The following is a 17,012-nucleotide window of genomic DNA, read 5'->3' as shown; positions in this document are numbered from 1 at the left end:
CACGAAGTGAGAGAATTCTAAGGACAACACTTCAAAGTCGTAAAATGGATGAGTGCAACAAATGGATGGTAAATTAAATTCTCTAGGTGATATAAATTTTAACAATCATTTAATGGTCCAAAATTGTCTAATTTTTTGATGAAGTTATATAACGCTATTTAATTTAAATAATAGATAATAATAATAATGGAATTTTACTTGTAGCATCCCTGGAGATCACATAGTCCAGAACTGCATAGTGCAACCCGATGACATAAGTCTCAAGCTCCAGAGAGATTAAAGGCTTTCTTTAGGGACAGTACCTGAGGAAGGATGCAAGTCCAGGGCTCCTAACTCCTAGTCTGTGGTTCTTCCACTGTACAACAGTGAGCTAATGGAACTAAAATTTACATGCTGGTCTACTTACTATTTTTTAAAAAATAATGATAACATTTATTGAAGACTTGACTGTATTCCAGGGGCTATGTGTAACTGGCTTTATGTTATTCCTGTAAAAAATAATCCATTAAATAGAAAAATTAAAAAAATAGGTAAAGTTTTTAGAAGAATTTTCACACATATTGGCATTCAATAAATGTTAACTAGTGTCACTAATATTCCCTGGAAATGTATTAAAATTTTTCCACATTCACTAAGAATCAGAAAGTCTGAAACAGATCATTAGAGGAAGTCCTATTTGTATATGGAGAGATCCAAAGAGTATTTTTATACTAATTCATTCTTTGATGCCCTAGTTGAGTGGATGATGGATTTCCCTCCCCCTGGCCCCCAATAATGTCCTAACAATGAAAGGAGGGAAAACTAAGTAGTGTGCCTAAAAGAGTGGTGATTCACACCCCCAAAGTTCCCCAAGTGGTTCTGATAAACGTGCACAATATTAAGGAAAGTTAGAAAGATTAAATAAGCAGATGAATTGATATTTTTTGACAGAGTTCTGGGCTGCATTTTAAAGTATGGGTTTCATGAATTCATTTTTCAAGGAATTTGTGTTATTTGCTAAGCACTGAAGGTGAATATAACATAGCCCCCTCCTTGAAAATCTCATAATTTATATGATATAGACAGATATGTAAATGATAAAATCACTATCGCACACAAGAAATGGTAAGTGGCCCAATTATCTTCAAAGAGCTATAGGAAGCTTGACAAGCAAGGCACTGATGCCTGGAGGAGCTAGGGAAGCTTTATAGAGGAGGTCTTTGAGTTGGCTTGGAGAACCATGTGTGAGTTTCTCACGCAATGAAGAAAAAAACATATTTCCAGATAGAGAGCCACAAGTAAAGGTAATTCTGGACTTGGAAAACATTGTGTCTGCGTAAAGGCATGTTGATAAAGGTGTAAATAACACCAGTGAGGCTCTATGGGATTCAGTTGATGAAGGGCAGTGCCAAATAGGGTATGAGGTGATCAGAGTTGTGTTTTAGAATAATGAGTCGGGTGGTCATGTCCAGTAGGGGAGGAAGGGCAGACAGAAAACTGTCATAATGCATTAGATGAAGGAGTTAGAGATGGTGAGGGCCTGAACTCAAGGTATCGGTAAAGAAGATGGAGAAGCTGGAGTGAGAGATCTCAAGCAGAATTGATAGAGTTTGATCACCAATCATGTATGGAATTGAGTGGTGGAGTGAGCAATTGAAATTGACCCCAACATTTCTGCTATTTAAGGAGGTAGTGAACAAGGGTAGGGGAGCAGGATTTCTCAGGGGCAGATGATGAGTTTAATATGTGTATGTGGCTTTGCCTCTATTTGGTACTCAAAAACATCTCTGCATTTTAATTTTAGTTTCAACAGGTATGCATCTTGTCTACCCAATGAGATTATAAATATTGATTGAATGAGTGAATGAATGTAGGCTAGTGATGAGATAGAAAGCTATTCATATGAAGGGAAACTACACATAGATATATCATGGAGGAGGATGTGGGATTGAGAACTTCCTCTATGTGGGAAGTCTGAGGAGAGTAGATATTGCTGTCTGAGGTGATAAGATAGTAAATGGGAATGAGGTGGACCTGTGTAGGTCCAATGAGATGACTTTGTAGGGCATGGTCGGGAGTCTTGAACTGATAGGAACGTGGAGAAGATAAAGTCATGGTTAGTGCTGTGATGATTCTTGTGATGACATAGTAACATTTATTACCTGTTACTTGGTACTCGGCACAGGCTACCTTATATTGCTTTGCGCATGGGTGTTTCTTCACATTTCTCAGCTCCCCAAGCAAAAGATCCAAGCTGCTTGTTGGCAGGAATCATGGTTTGCATCCTAGGCTCCATAAACATTTGCTAAGATTGCTTTTTTATAGATAGACTCGCTTGAACCAGAATAATGGTGAAAACTCTTACATGCATAAAACATATAATAAAATGTTTAGTTCTGTTGAGCCCCATGGGCTTCTCAAAAATTAAATCACCGCCACAGGAATAATGAAACATATTGCAAAAAAAAAAAATGTGGGCCCTGGAGACAAACTGTCTGGGTTTGAAATCTGCAGGATTTTCGATCTGCATGACTTGGGCAGCTCATTTGAACTCCATATGCTTTGGTTTCTACTGTATGGAAGAGATGATAGTAGTACTTACCTCATAGGGTTTTGTGAGGATCAAATGAATTAATACATGTTAGTCGCCCAGCACAGTGCCTGGCACATGGTGAACACTCACTAAGCATTAAGTGTTACTATGCTACTCAACTGATAGTGTCCATGAGAAAAGTGGCCCATGGTTTAAAAATTCTGGACAAAGAAGTGGCAATGTAGAGGCAGCTTTCTAATCTTTCACATTGTCTCTGCACAGTGTGTGTGGGCCACAGGCAAAGCTACCATACCTTTCCCCTGAAACTCACATGACCTCTATCTTCCTCTGAAAGGCTGAGTTTTAACTAGGCCATGAACCAATAGATAAAAGTAGGTGGCTTGAAGCCTGTGGACCTCAGATGGTCACTATTCTAGGTCTTATGCAAATTCTCTGCAAGCTGTACAATTCTTTGATCCCGTAATGATGACTTAAGACTGATGAAAGCATAGGCAGTGTTTCTATTAATATTTATTATGCTATGTGGTCTCAATTTTCTGTGTAATTTTCATTGAGATGAATTTGTTCTTTGCAAGAAGAAATCAGTCTCAAGCTTTTAAAGAAGAAATGTGTTTCAGGTTTAATGGAGAGTAAGTCTTCATTTGGCTCCTTTGCGCTGATTAATTGCTCCTCTTTCCCTCTTATTCACAGTATGGGGATATGGATTCCTGTCAGTGACAATCATTAATCTGGCCTCTCTCCTCGGATTGGTTTTGACTCCGTTGATAAAGAAATCTTACTTCCCCAAGATTTTGACCTATTTTGTGGGGCTGGCTATTGGGACTCTATTTTCAAATGCAATTTTCCAACTTATTCCAGAGGTAAGGGTGTTAGCTACCTGTTTCTGTGAATAATTGTTTCTTTAAAATGTTTTAGCACTTTGTACATTTTAAACCTCCATGATTCTCACAGAATTTTATGGTCTGGTTTATGGTGTTTTGAATAAAAGAGCGGAATCACAGCAAATGAAAAAAGCGTGTCTGAAGCTTCAGGGAATGTCAGTGTCAGAGATAAAATTAATATTCCTGGAGACCAGCCACCAGGATGCGCTCAGATAGGGCCTTAACATTTTATTCTATCCTGCTAGTGATGGAATTTTTGGAAAAATTTAATTTCTCTAATACTTCAGTTATTTATTTATTTATCTAAAGAGCATGCAATGTCAAATTTACTGAAGATATACCATAAAATTTTCTTATATATTTACTACAGTTACTGAAGACCAGAGGATCAATAAGAATGTGGTTGACAAACCTTTTAATTTTCTTTTGACTGTGGAAAAAAATCAATTGAGGTCAATGAATAAACAGCAGCTTATTTTTTTCCTTTTCATAAGATGTATTATTGATCTGATATTGACAATAGTGCATTATTCAGTTAATCAACACATAACATATATGTTTTATTTTATATCTATATTATGGCCAGCCAGTATAAGGAAGAAAGAGGAAGGAAAATAATTGAGAAGGAAGAGAGGGGAAAGAGAAAGAGACAGTAGAAGGAAGGGGAGCTAGGGAAATATATACACACTAGAGGCCTGGTGCATGGGTTCGTGCATTGGTGGGGTCCCTCAGCCTGGCCTGTGCCCTCTCACAGTCCAGGATCCCTTGGAGAATACTGGACTGCTGGTTTTGGCCCGCAGGGATCAGGCCAAAACTGGCAGTCTGATATCCCCTGAGGGATGTAGTAGTGCATGAAGCAGCAGGCGACCGGGGAGGAGCCCGAGCCCGGGCTGGGCACCGGCTGCTCCTGCTCAATCCGGCCCCACTGCTCCTGCTGCCGCCACCCGGTAGCACTGCCACGGAGGCAGGAGAGGTGGAGAGGCTCGTGCCGCACCAGCTATGAGCCAGGAGTCGCCCATCAGTCAGCTGAGTGGCGCTCCCACTGTGGGAACGCACTGACCACCAGGGGGCAGCTCCTGCGTTGAGCATCTTCCCCCTGGTGGTCAATGTGTGTCATAGCGACCAGCCAAATGTTCGACCAGTTAAATGGTGGGCCGGTCGCTTAGGGTTTTATATACATAGATGGACTGTATCTCCTCCACCCCCAATGCACACACAAAGATGGGTGGGCGAGTCCTGAGCAAAGAGAATAATAGTAGTTCAGGGTATTATTCTCATCTCATAATTTTTAGAAAATTATAACTAAAGCTTCTTTTAATTTTCACAGCTATATATGAAATTGGGGATTTTCTTAGAGTCACAGACTTATGATTGTTGTTATTGTTATCATTATATCTAGAAAGGAACTAGAAAGGTCATTTCAACTAGAGATACAATCAGCTGGCAACAAAACTAGTATGACAATACAGATTTTCTAATTAATAATTTTATATGTAACATTATACATGCAATATATTTAATACAATATAATATTATATGTGTATATATTAACTTATCTGAAATTTGGATCAAATTAAATTTAAAAACTGGTATTGTGTATGGACTGGGGATTCCACATTTATGATTTTGAGGTTTTCTATTTTATTGAAAATGTAGTAATACATAAGAAATGTCTTAGGAAAATAAGAAACTCCTTCAACAGCATTGGTGGATGTCCTTTTGCCTGTAGGTGATAATTAAGTAACTATGGCTGTAAAAAGAAAATTATATAAGCACTAGATAATCTGTCTTTGTAATATTACCTCAATTTTCCATAGATAGTTATTTCTACTTTTGGCAAAATTCTTTCCCTTTTTTTACTTCATTTGGTTTTTATAACCTCTGTGTTACATATGTAGAGTAGGTGTCTTTGTGCCAGTTTTGCACTATATAAATAAGCACAGAGCAGTCAATCAAATGAAGATGTGGCTGTGAGCTCTTCCCAGAGGCAGGCGTAGAACAAGAACCAAGGCATCCTCTATTCTGGTTGCTCTTCAGAGGGAAGATTTACAATGTCTGGAATGGTGTCAAGCTTTCTCTTATTTTATTTATTTTAAGCTTGTGTTTCTTGTCTGTTAGAAATATCTCTACTCTTTATAATTTCAAACTCCAATTCTTGTCCTATGTTCTTTAAACAATAAATTCTCATACTCGTCTGTGTGTGTGTGTGTGTGTGTGTGTGCACGTGCTTATCTGGTATCTTAAATCTTTTCTTCTTTATTCTTGGGCTCAATTTTTTTTTTTTTAAATATATTTTATTGATTTTTTACAGAGAGGAAGGGAGAGAGATAGAGAGCTAGAAACATTGATGAGAGAGAAACATCGATGAGAGAGAAACATCAATCAGCTGCCTCCTGCACATCTCCCACTGGGGATGTGCCCGCAACCCAGGTACATGCCCCCGACCGGAATCGAACCCGGGACCCCTCAGTCTGCAGGCCGATGCTCCATCCACCGAGCCAAACCAGTTTCGGCTCAATTCTTAATTTATTGAATTTCATTAGGTCTTATTGGGATCCTCTAGGTTCAAGAGGATCTCCTGTAGGAAAACAGTAATCCAAGTGGCTTGCCATATTGCTTTAAAAATTTGACTTTGGCCCTAGATGGTTTGGCTCAGTGGATAGAGCGTCAGCCTGCAGACTGAAGCATCCCAGGTTCGATTCCGGTGAAGGGGACATGCCTGGGTTGTGGGCTCAATCCCCAGTGGGGGGACGTGCAGGAGGCAGCCAATCGATGATTTCTCTCATCATTGATGTTTCTATCTCTCTTTCCCTCTCCTTTCCTCTCTGAAATCAATTAAAAAATATAAAAATATTTGACTCTGGATACGATAGACAAATATATTTTTTTTTAGAGAAAGCAAATAATGTTTCATTTACTGGTATCCTTATTACCTAGATCTAATGCTACCTTACAGATGTGGGATTTAGTGCTGCTTCTTTACCACTAAAGTTTCCTCTTTCAAGGCACTTATTACTGCAGGTGTTGGAGCTAGGACACAAGATACTCAGGTTTTGTTTACTGGAGCATCCGCTGGTCATGAGGTTTCTAAAACATCCCTTACAGTTTGCTTACTTGAATTTTTGTTTTGTGATTTTGGCAGGTAAGTTCTCAATATTAGCTGGATGTGAAGATGGGCATAGAACTACAGTGAAAATTGAATACTGAGAAATTTTGGTATTATTTGCTAGAAATCAAGTAATATTACTTGGTTTTACCTGATTTGCCCCCATTTTTTTTCCTCCCCAGGCATTTGGATTCAATCCTAAAACTGACAACTATGTTGAGAAGGCTGTTGCTGTATTTGGTGGCTTTTATTTACTTTTCTTTTTTGAAAGAATGCTTAAGATGTTATTAAAGACATATGGTCAGGTAAATGGACTTTATTTAAAACTTTTGCTATTATACATAACAAAGCTACTTTATAAAGGCGAATAAAGGAAGGAATTTTATTCTTAGAATTTTATGAACTGTTCATGTATTAGATTTGTGAATGTGAGGACAAAGAAAAGAGTTAATATATTGATAAGTATAAGAGACACACTTGGTTTATATTGTAGAATTTGAAGTTAGTACTAATAAGTTAATGTTGAATAACAGATGTATTCTATTCATATTCAACAGAATAAGAAGGCATATATGCTCTAACATGAGAAAACAGACACAACAGGCTAATAAATGAGGATATTTTTAAAGGTAGAGAAATCTTAAAAATCTAAAAAGGTTAGGGTACACACAGAATAGACATAACAATGCTCTCTTGTGGATAAAAAGCACTGACCTCTATTTTCTTGTTTATATGAGCCATCTTTTTTCTTCTTATAACCCTTTTTACTTTTTTAATTTTTCAATGTAGAATGATCATGCCCACTTTAGAAATGATGACTTTGGCCCTTCTCCAGAAAAAACTCATCAACCTAAAACATTACCTGCCATCAATGGTGTGACATGCTATGCAAACCCAGCTGTCACAGAGCCTAATGGACACATCCATTTTGATAATGTCAGTGTGGTATCTCTACAGGTATGGGAATTTCATTTTCTTTTTACTCACTGATCCTTTACACTATGTGATGATTGTTGTGAATACAACTGTGTCAGTATTTTGTATGTTTAAATGGGTCAGACTTACTCCTGTATGTGTGGGATAATTAAAGTTAAGTCTGCATTATTTTCCCTTTTCCCTCCCTATGTTTACTCTAAGCAAGTGAGTTAAGCAAGACATTGAGGCTTCACTATTCTCTAAGATTGTTTAGCTATATAAAAATCACTTAGACTTATACAATCATATGTAGCAACATGAATCAAAGCATTTCTCTTATTTTGTTATTCTTTCCGTATTTGAAATCAAGTAATACCTTTGAGTGATTTTGAAACTGTAAGAAGAAAGAAGAGGTGTAAGCTATTAAAATTATTTTCAGTAATTAAATCGACTTAGAGTTTATATTCCCATCTTCTAAATAATGTCAATAGGTATTATTGCTTGAACAAATATTATATGCCAGGTTACATGCTAGGCACTTAAATATTTTATCTCATTTACTTTCTATAATACCTATCCAAAATAGGGTTTGTTTTCTTTATATTAGGAATATTTCAGTTTCAAGTGATGGGAATCAAATCCTAATTATGTATGCCAAAAGGAGGATTTATTGGAAAGATAGCGGGATGTCTAATGGAATAGCCCAACTGTAGGAAAAGCAAGAGCCTAGGGACCATGAGAACTATTAGGACCCCCTCTTCTTCTCCTCTTTGCATGCTCTTCTTCACTATGTACCAACTCCCAAGTAAGTGTGAAGCACAGACACTAGCAACTCCTGAGATTTGTGTCTTACAGTTTCAGCTACAAAAGGAAATTGACCTGACTCTTTCAGTCTTAAATACAGAATTCCTGGCAAGGGTCTTCTTGATCCATTTGCATTAGATGTCTACTACTAGACTCATCCACGTGCTTAGAGGGTTGGGCCCCATATATGGCCCCCAGGGAATATGGATGCTGTAGAGGAGTGAGTATTGAAAAGGACGCTGGGGTGATAGTGTCATTGGTGTCCACAACAATTCTCATTTGACAGACTAAGAAAGTGAAGCTCTAGATGTTAAATAACCTCTCCAGGGTCATTCAGCTCGCAAATGACAGATTCATAAGCTACAAAGTTAAAAGCAATACAAAAGACCACAATTTAAAAAATAAAATCAAAAGAAAGCCAGCCAAGGGAGAAAAAGGTGGGAAAAAGATATCTGAAAAGGTCATTATGGAAAATGACTTGAATTTCCTTCTGGAAAGACAACATGGTTAGTCATGTACTTCTCCAACTGCTTAAGGAAAATCTCAAGTGCATTTGAAGAGGCAGCTTGTGAGAGAAAATAATTTCATGCAATGTAATGAAGGATGCTTTCAGCCAAGATTTTGCAAAGAATATGGAAATGTTCAAATAGATGATTTCTTATAATAATTACAACTAACATTTATTAAGTGCTCAAGGACCACACCTAAATTTTAGGTGAATGCTATCATTTGATCCTCACAATAGCCAAGGAGACAAGTAGTGTTATAACTAGGAGACTATAGCTTAGAGAGTTTAAATAACAAATGCAAGAACACACAGATCCTAAATGGCCAAGCTTGGATTAGGACTGAGGTCCTCTGATGTTGAAGGCTGTATTCTTACGTACCATGCCGAATTGTATTCATGTCACTGCTCTACTGGAACCAAGATAACATTGACTCTTAACTTCGTAAATATTAATTTTTTGTAGGGGAAAGAAAATAATTTGGCCCCAGAGAATTGCTGTCTGAGGCCAAAAAAATTGAATTGTTCAAAAGTTTAATTTTAGTTTTTTAATCTTTTAAAAAAATTTTTCTCCCCCGCCTCCAATTTTATTTTGTATTGGTTTCAGGTCTATTGCTTATGGTTAGACCATCATATACTTTATATAGTGTCCCATCGATATTTCCAGCATGATTTTAGTTTTAAGTTTTAGGGCTCCTGGTTTATAATTCACTATGGCCAGAAGACATGTTTGCAGTAAATGTGACAAAGTTGGGGTCCTAGACATGATCCTGTTTTACGTAATTTAGGAATGTCAATCAAAAGGCCACTCTTACTCTACTTCTGTTTGTAGTACTAGTTTACAGGCTTTTATTCATTGATTCAGTAAACATTTATTGATATCTCCTCACTATCCTAGGCATTGGGGATTGAGAAGTGAACAAATTCTTGTGGAGCTTATAGTTTACTCAGCTGAAAAAAAATACAGTATAGAAAAGTGCAAAACAAGAATATACTAGTCAGCAATAAACACTTGGATGAAAATAAAACTTGGTGATGAGGGAGTGACATGTGGGAGCTTGTTTGATTGCCTGATCAAAAAAGGTCTCTTGAGCCCAGCCAATGTGGCTCAGTGCTACAGTGTCGTCTTATGAACCCGACAATCAGTTCTATTCCAATCAGGGCATGTGCCCGGGTTTCAGGTTCGATTCCCAGTGTAGGGTGTGCAGGAGGCAGCAAATCAATGATTCTCTTTCATTATTGATGTTTCTCTCCCTTCCTCTCTGAAATCCATAAAAATATATTAAGAAAGAAAGAAAGGTCCCTTAAGAGGTCAGTGGAAAACTGGATAATGAAAAAGCCAGCCGTTTTTGGGAAAAGAATATTCTAAAAGTTTTGAGAATAATCAAGCAGGTCACATATGAGGGATCTGGAAGCTAAATTGTACTTACTGACATCAATGCGAGAGGCCAGTGACACAATTTCTTTAATATTCTGAATAGAAACAACTGTGGAATTGTATACATAGGTAAACTACCAATCTAGTGAGAGAATGGAATGAAGCTTGGGTTCTGGAAATATACTTCCAGGAATAAGAAGTCAAACTGAAGGCAGAGAAGGTGGGTACCAGAATGACGACCATGTACTAGGCCCCGAGATGAGCCATATAAGCAGTCCTGACACTAATTTCCTATGGGGATTATCTTCCAGCCATTTTGGTTGAAGATACAGTCTTAAATGAAGAGAGATTTAAACAAACTGAGCAAAATACAATTTTCAGTTTTCTCATTATATTGCATTAAAAAATTCAAAGAAATAGAAATTAAATACCACAAGGGTCTAAATATGACTTTAAGAGACAGTAGGTATTGTGCTATAAGTGATTTTAATGAAAAAAATAAAATAAAATATTTTTTTATATTTTAGATTATATAAATAATTTAAGCCAGGTGACCCCATTACAGTGATCAATCATGGGATGTAAAATTTATGGATCATTTCTGAGTCCACGTATTGCCTTAATATTTTCGTTGATGATTCCTTGTAGCTACTGCTTCCACACAAGGAATTTTTTTTCAAATTGCAAAGAGTAAGAACCTATCTAAGAGTGAGTTATGAAAAGTCATTTAACTTGACATTACTATCAATAGAACACAAATTATGTGACAATCTAGATGATATCAGCATGATTCATGATTTTGCTAGAGCGTAGGAAGAACAACGAATTGTTACAGAATAATTAAAATGCATGACTTAGGGATGTCTCTATTGATATTCATCCAAACAATTCTGGTCCATCCCAGAATACTCAGATGTGCAATAATATTGACGTTTAGTTGCCTGTGGAATTTTGTTTATATCTGGTCATATTAAAATTATACCTTTACACAAAGTTTTAAAAATTGTATTGCCATAGGAGTATATTTATCACACTAGGAAGGTAGAAGATATTTTACTTAACAGTTTGTTAGCTTGATTGTAATGTCCAAATATTTATACCAATGATGTGACGCTTCCTTAGTACCTTGCTCCGGACCCAGTGCATGTGAGGCACTGCAGTCCCTGTGGGATATGGTGCACACACACAGGAACATGTGCATTTTCAGGAAAGGTGGGGGAACTAGGGGCATCATAAGAAGGCAGCTATGAGGGAAGAAGGGAGCACAGGATTCCATTGCGCCAGTTCCTCAGTTATTGCCGCGAGGCAATGTTTCACACTTCGCCCTGCGACACTCGCTGCTTTGTTCTTTTCTCTCTAGTTACTGTGCAGTCTTGTGGAGAAGTCATGTCAGTATCTGTGCAGCCAGCTGTGTTTTTCCCGGAATCTACAGCTTTGGAAGGACTGTGTTTACTAGTTGTTTAAAAAAATATTTTTTTCAATTGCAGTTGACATTCAATATTACTTTATATTAGTTTCAGGTGTTCAGCATAGTGGTTAGGCAGTTATATACTTTATAAAGTCCCTTGATATTTCAAGTACCTACCTGGCACCAAACACAGTTATTACAATATTAATAACTATATTTCCTATGCTGTACTTTACAGCCCTGTGACTATATTGTAATGACCAATTGGTACTTTTTAATCCCTTCTCCTTTTTCACCAAGCTCCCCAACCGTATCTATGAGTCTGTTTCTATTTTGTTTGTTCATTAGTTTTGTTCTTTATATTCCACGTATTAGTATTTATTAATTGTGGATTCCTTAGGAATGCTAGGTATTTTGGAAAGTATTAGCTCTTCAAGGCCACTAGAGGGCCCATCTAACGCATTTCTCCTGGACTGTAATCAGTTTCATTTTCTAAATGAAAACCTCTTGTGCTTTCATTTATGAATAGACGCTAATAAATATAAAGTGATATGAGCCACCTATTTTCCCTTATAGAAGAAAATTAATATCATCCATTTTTAGAAATTGACTATTGCAAATTTTGTGTTTGAAATCGAGGTGCAATGAAGAGGACTTGAGCTGCAAAGTAAGGTGATGCCCAGGAGACACACTGTCAATACCGGCAGGAAGTGATACTCTACAAACAGAAAGATAACCTATTTGATGTTCTTGGGTCTCTATGAGAGTCTAACAGATTTTAAAAACACTCAGTTCATTCATCAAATATTTACTGAGTACCTAATGTGTACTTGGTGCTGTTCTAAGAACTGGGAATGCATTAATGGGACAGAGTGCATTAATGGGACAGAAAGAACTTCCATAATATAACTGAAATATTATATAATATTATACTGAAAAATGGAAAGCACTTTTGTTAAAGTATCAGATACAAAAACTGATGAGACACCCTGTGTATATGTGTGAGGCTTGCCTATGAGTCTTCTTTCCTGGGTGGTTGGTTTTCTTCCCTTCTTGCCTGGAGATGGGAAGGGCTGTGGATGTTCACGACTGTCCACATGGGCATGAAGTGGGGGAGGAAAAGGGGTCTGGATGGCGGTGAATATCTGACGTAGGTACTTTACTTGACTCTAGGCTTCAAGTGTGCTTTCCGTTCTTGAATTTACCCAAAGGATAAATCTCTAGTTACTTGGGGGTGGTTGCCTTGCTGCACTGGCTTGGGAGCAGGATCTGGGGTTCTAATTGCTTACAACTAATTTTCACTCTTTACCTACCATGTTCAGAGGTACTTGGCACCTTCAGTCCCTCAATGTGTCTGAGGTTTGGGGCCTGGCTTCACTTTGTCTTTTTGTTGAGTTTTCTCCTCTGTGAAATCAGTTAGAACTCACCCACCTCTTTTTAGCTCCCAAAATAAATATCTTGGTGCTATCATGTCACCTTTCATTCTTTCTGACCCTGTGACTTTATGGCTTTCTTATTCTTTTATTTCAAGGAGTCTCAGTTTGCCATATTTCACCAAAAACTTATTTTCTATTTTAAATCACATAGATTTTTGTTGTGAAAATATCCTTACCTGAGGATATTTTTCCATTGATTTTTTAGAAAGAGTGGAAGGGAGGGGAAGAGAGATAGAGATAAAGATAGAGATAGAGATAGAGATAGAGATAGAGATAGAGAGAGAGAGAGAGAGAGAGAGAGAAAGAGAGGGAGAGAGAGAGAAGTATTGATATGAGTGAGACACATTGACTGGTTGCCTCCCGCATGCGCCCCAACCAAGGCCAGGGATCAAGCCTGCTACTGAGCGTGCTCTTGATAGGAATTGAACTCAGGACCCTCAGTCCACGGGCCGATTCTTTACCCGCTGAGCCTAGCTGGCTAGGGCCACATAGATTGTTAACGTCAAAAGATTTAAAAACAGAAATCAGTTACTTTTCTGTATGTGCTTATATTAACAATTAGTTAAAATTGAAAACTATATAGGTAATAAAATTATATAAGAAGTGGTTTTCATTGTCTGGCACTTAATAGAAAAGCTGGTTTAAGTAGAGGCGGATGATGTCCCTAGACCAGTGGTTCTCAACCTTCCTAACGCTGTGACCCTTTTAATACAGTTCCTCATGTTGTGGTGACCCCCAACCATAAAATTATTTTCATTGCTACTTCATAACTGTAATTTTGCTACTGTTATGAATTGTAATGTAAATATCTGATATGCAGGATGTATTTAGGCAACCCCTATGAAAGGGTCGTTCGACCCCAAAGGGGTCGAGAACCGCTTCCCTAGACAATCAGGAGGAGGAATTCTGGGTATGCTTGGTTAGTGGTGAAATTTGCTCTCACCAGATCCATCTCTGTGCCTCGTTGCCCATGCCAGGCCATTTTATCTGGTGATAGTTAATGTGTTGTGAAGTCATAAAAATTGGTGCCTGAATCCACTTGAATTGGCCCGCACTTCACTGATATTAACAGCGCTTTTATTCATCATTAGTGACTACCTTTTCATCTTTTCAAGGATAATTTTTCTGAATAACTTTTTTTCAATTCTCCCTAAAATTCTCACTTCTACCTTTTCTTCCTCTAGTGGAGGGACTGAGACCAGTATTTGGACTTTGGGTGTCATCTCATCTGTTACTTCCTGAAACACTGCTGTCTCCTGTTCTGTTCTCTACCTTCCCTTTTGTGTCAGAACTTGCGTCCTTCCTCTTTTTAAGGCCGGCTCTCCCCGATGTGCTTATCTTCCTGTTTTCATTTACCTTTCCCGAATCGCTCTTTCTTCCCATGTCTACAAACATGCTCTGTCTTTTCCACCTTACTCTTTGTTTTCCCCTTGACTCTGCTACTGTCCAAGATTTCTCACACTCCCTACGTCCTTGTCCTTACGCTGGTCACTGTTCAACTTCTTGAAAGACCAGCTAATCTGAAATGACTATGTGTCAGACATTGTCTTCGTTGCTTTACATACATTAACTCATTGACGCCTAACTAACAACCCTCCGAGGTAAGCACAACTATTACCTCCATCTTAAAGACATGGGAACGGATGTATAGAGAAGTTAAGTAACTGCGCCAGGGTCACACAGGCACCGAGTTAAGATTTAAACCCGGGCATCCTGGTTCCAAGGTCCATGTGGTTAACCATTACCCTGCAGTGCACTGCCTGCTGTTTCCACCTGCTGACCAATCTTTACGTGCCCCCTCCTCTTCGTCATTATATCCTCAAATATTCAATTGTGTACATTTTTAAAAAATCTACCTATTTTCTAAAATTTCTCTTTTGAATGATACCAGTGATTTTTCTAGGCAGCATGCTATAATCTTAACACTCATTGTCCTCCCCCCCCCCACCGCCCCCAGGCATTCCTGTAGATTCCTGTTTATTATTGATGAAATACTATTGAATATACAGGCAGATTTTTCACTGAAAGCCATTCCCTACCTTTTGAAATTGCTCATTAGTTAGTCGTTTTCTGTGATGTAGTACTATCCTTCTGCTGCTATTTCAGCTTTTGAATCTCTCTTCTCTTCTCTCTCTCTCTCATTTTTTTTTTTTTCAGACCCAGTAGGTTTAGAGGAGAAAGCAAGGGGTTTTCATTTTGCATTTTAGCAATAAAGCGTTTGTTGTGTGACTTGTGGAAAATTAACATCTGTGCATCTGTGTTTGCTCATCTGTTAAATGATAAGCAAACATCTTTAAATTGATGTTTTTTTTGTGTGAAAATTAAATAATTTATTATGGGTCAACTTTGTAACAATGTGTCTGACACATGGTATGTGTATGATAACTATACATTTCCCTTTTTCTGTTCACCAACTTTTTTCTTCTCTTTTCTTACTTTTTAATCATAGTAATCCATCAAATCCCATCACTTTAACTTTCATTACTCCGGGAATAACTTCAAAATCTATATACTTAATTACTTACAGATCATCAGAAGAGGACTTTTTGTACTAAATCATAAAGGCTTTTGACTCTATTTGTATTTTTCTTCTGGAACAGAGAAACACAACGAGAGGATAAAGTATACACAATTCCCTGCATTCTCATCTCTGTTATTTATCTTTTTTTACAATTTGAGTACTTTTCCTAGGTTTGATGTTTAAAGCTTGAAGGCCATTTGGTAATAAAGATAACCTTCTGAATGTAAATGCTTGCAGGCCTGCCATTGACCTCTGTCACACAGTCTAAGAGAACTTGAAACATTTACTCCCACTTAATGGAATAAAACTTTAAAGTCCAATTTAACCTGCCACTTGAATGATATCATCAGCTTTTGCCCCACAGATTCTCTATCAGAGTTGTTCAGCTATGCACTCCGCCACACTCTGATATATTCGGTGCATTTGAAAGGGCATTAAAATAATGACACTTTTATTATGTATGAAAGTTATTTGATTGTCATATTATTGAAATAATCGGAGTGCATAAAATCTCTTACCATTGAATTAAGGGTTGTAGTTCGTGCTATTAATTTTTAAATCTGGATATAAAAATTTTATATAGACTAATTACAAAGATGAAAAATTTAGTGATACAAGGGTAAAAATCGTAATTTTTAAAAAGATGAGACAGAGCACTAGTGAATAAAATCACACTGCTAGAGATAGTATTGCTATCTAAATTAAATTAGAACTCAAACAGAAAGGTTTGAAGTAGTCAGAGCAACTGGCCAAAAAGGGAAATCAGTCATTAAGAACTACTTTTTTTTCTCAGATAGAACCATGTCCCAGGCATGTAAATTTGGCAAACGTATTGTTGATACACTACGTGAGGAGGGACATCTGTTGTAACTCCTTTAATTAGCCAATCACTTGGCCAGCTAGGACATTCCTGATCTCACACAGGGAGATTGGTTGCATCACCATTGACAAGTAAATTTTATAAAGAAAAATGTTTTTACTACCAACTACTAGGCTAGCTGGGAGAATAAAATAAGATAATGTATATAAAATTGCTTTGAAAGGTACCCAAATCTGTACTATTTAATCTATTAAGGGTTGCTTAAGGGTCATTCAGGGACTGCTCTCGTATCTAAATGAAAAGGGAACATTTTAGTTAATTGCCTGGTAAACATTTAAATGGTTAGTATTTTTGTGGAGTTTCTCATTTCAATTTGTTGATATGTGCTTTCAGGTTCATGCGAACATAATTAAAATGTTACTGAATTTGACTTCTGGCTATAACTTCTAGATTTTTAGGGATTTCTTTTCCCTCTGTATATAGTCCTCTCCCCCAATCTAATTTCTGTTGAATAAAGGAATATTTTGAAGTAAAACTGAAAAAAAAAAGAAAAAGTATTCAAAGACAAGACTTTCCAAGAGTCATCCTTTCAAATCCCTAGACATTGGAGAGAAATCTTGACTAATTCCTAGTCCTACACATTGCTTGCCAAAAACCTTTAAAAATCTACTCAGATTCCTACCCACAGTGGAAAGAAACCTTTTG

The 17,012-nt window shown here is 37.3% G+C and overlaps 1 protein-coding gene across 1 annotated transcript in view; it reads left to right on the top strand.

Annotated features, from left to right (window-relative positions):
• The window catches only part of SLC39A8 (solute carrier family 39 member 8), a 72,655-nt gene that overhangs the window by 30,045 nt on the left and 25,598 nt on the right, over window positions 1-17,012 (top strand). Inside the window, exons 3-5 of the mRNA XM_036340858.1 lie at window positions 3,224-3,393; window positions 6,703-6,825; window positions 7,310-7,477. Of these exons, the coding sequence (XP_036196751.1) occupies window positions 3,224-3,393; window positions 6,703-6,825; window positions 7,310-7,477 (461 nt within the window). The remainder of the gene's footprint in view (window positions 1-3,223; window positions 3,394-6,702; window positions 6,826-7,309; window positions 7,478-17,012) is intronic.

Source organism: Myotis myotis, unplaced genomic scaffold (genome assembly GCF_014108235.1).
Source record: "Myotis myotis isolate mMyoMyo1 unplaced genomic scaffold, mMyoMyo1.p scaffold_m19_p_1, whole genome shotgun sequence".
In the NCBI taxonomy this organism is placed as follows: Eukaryota; Metazoa; Chordata; class Mammalia; order Chiroptera; family Vespertilionidae; genus Myotis; species Myotis myotis.
The sequence above is the reverse complement of the archived record's forward strand: the minus strand, read 5'-3'. Positions and strand labels throughout refer to the sequence as shown.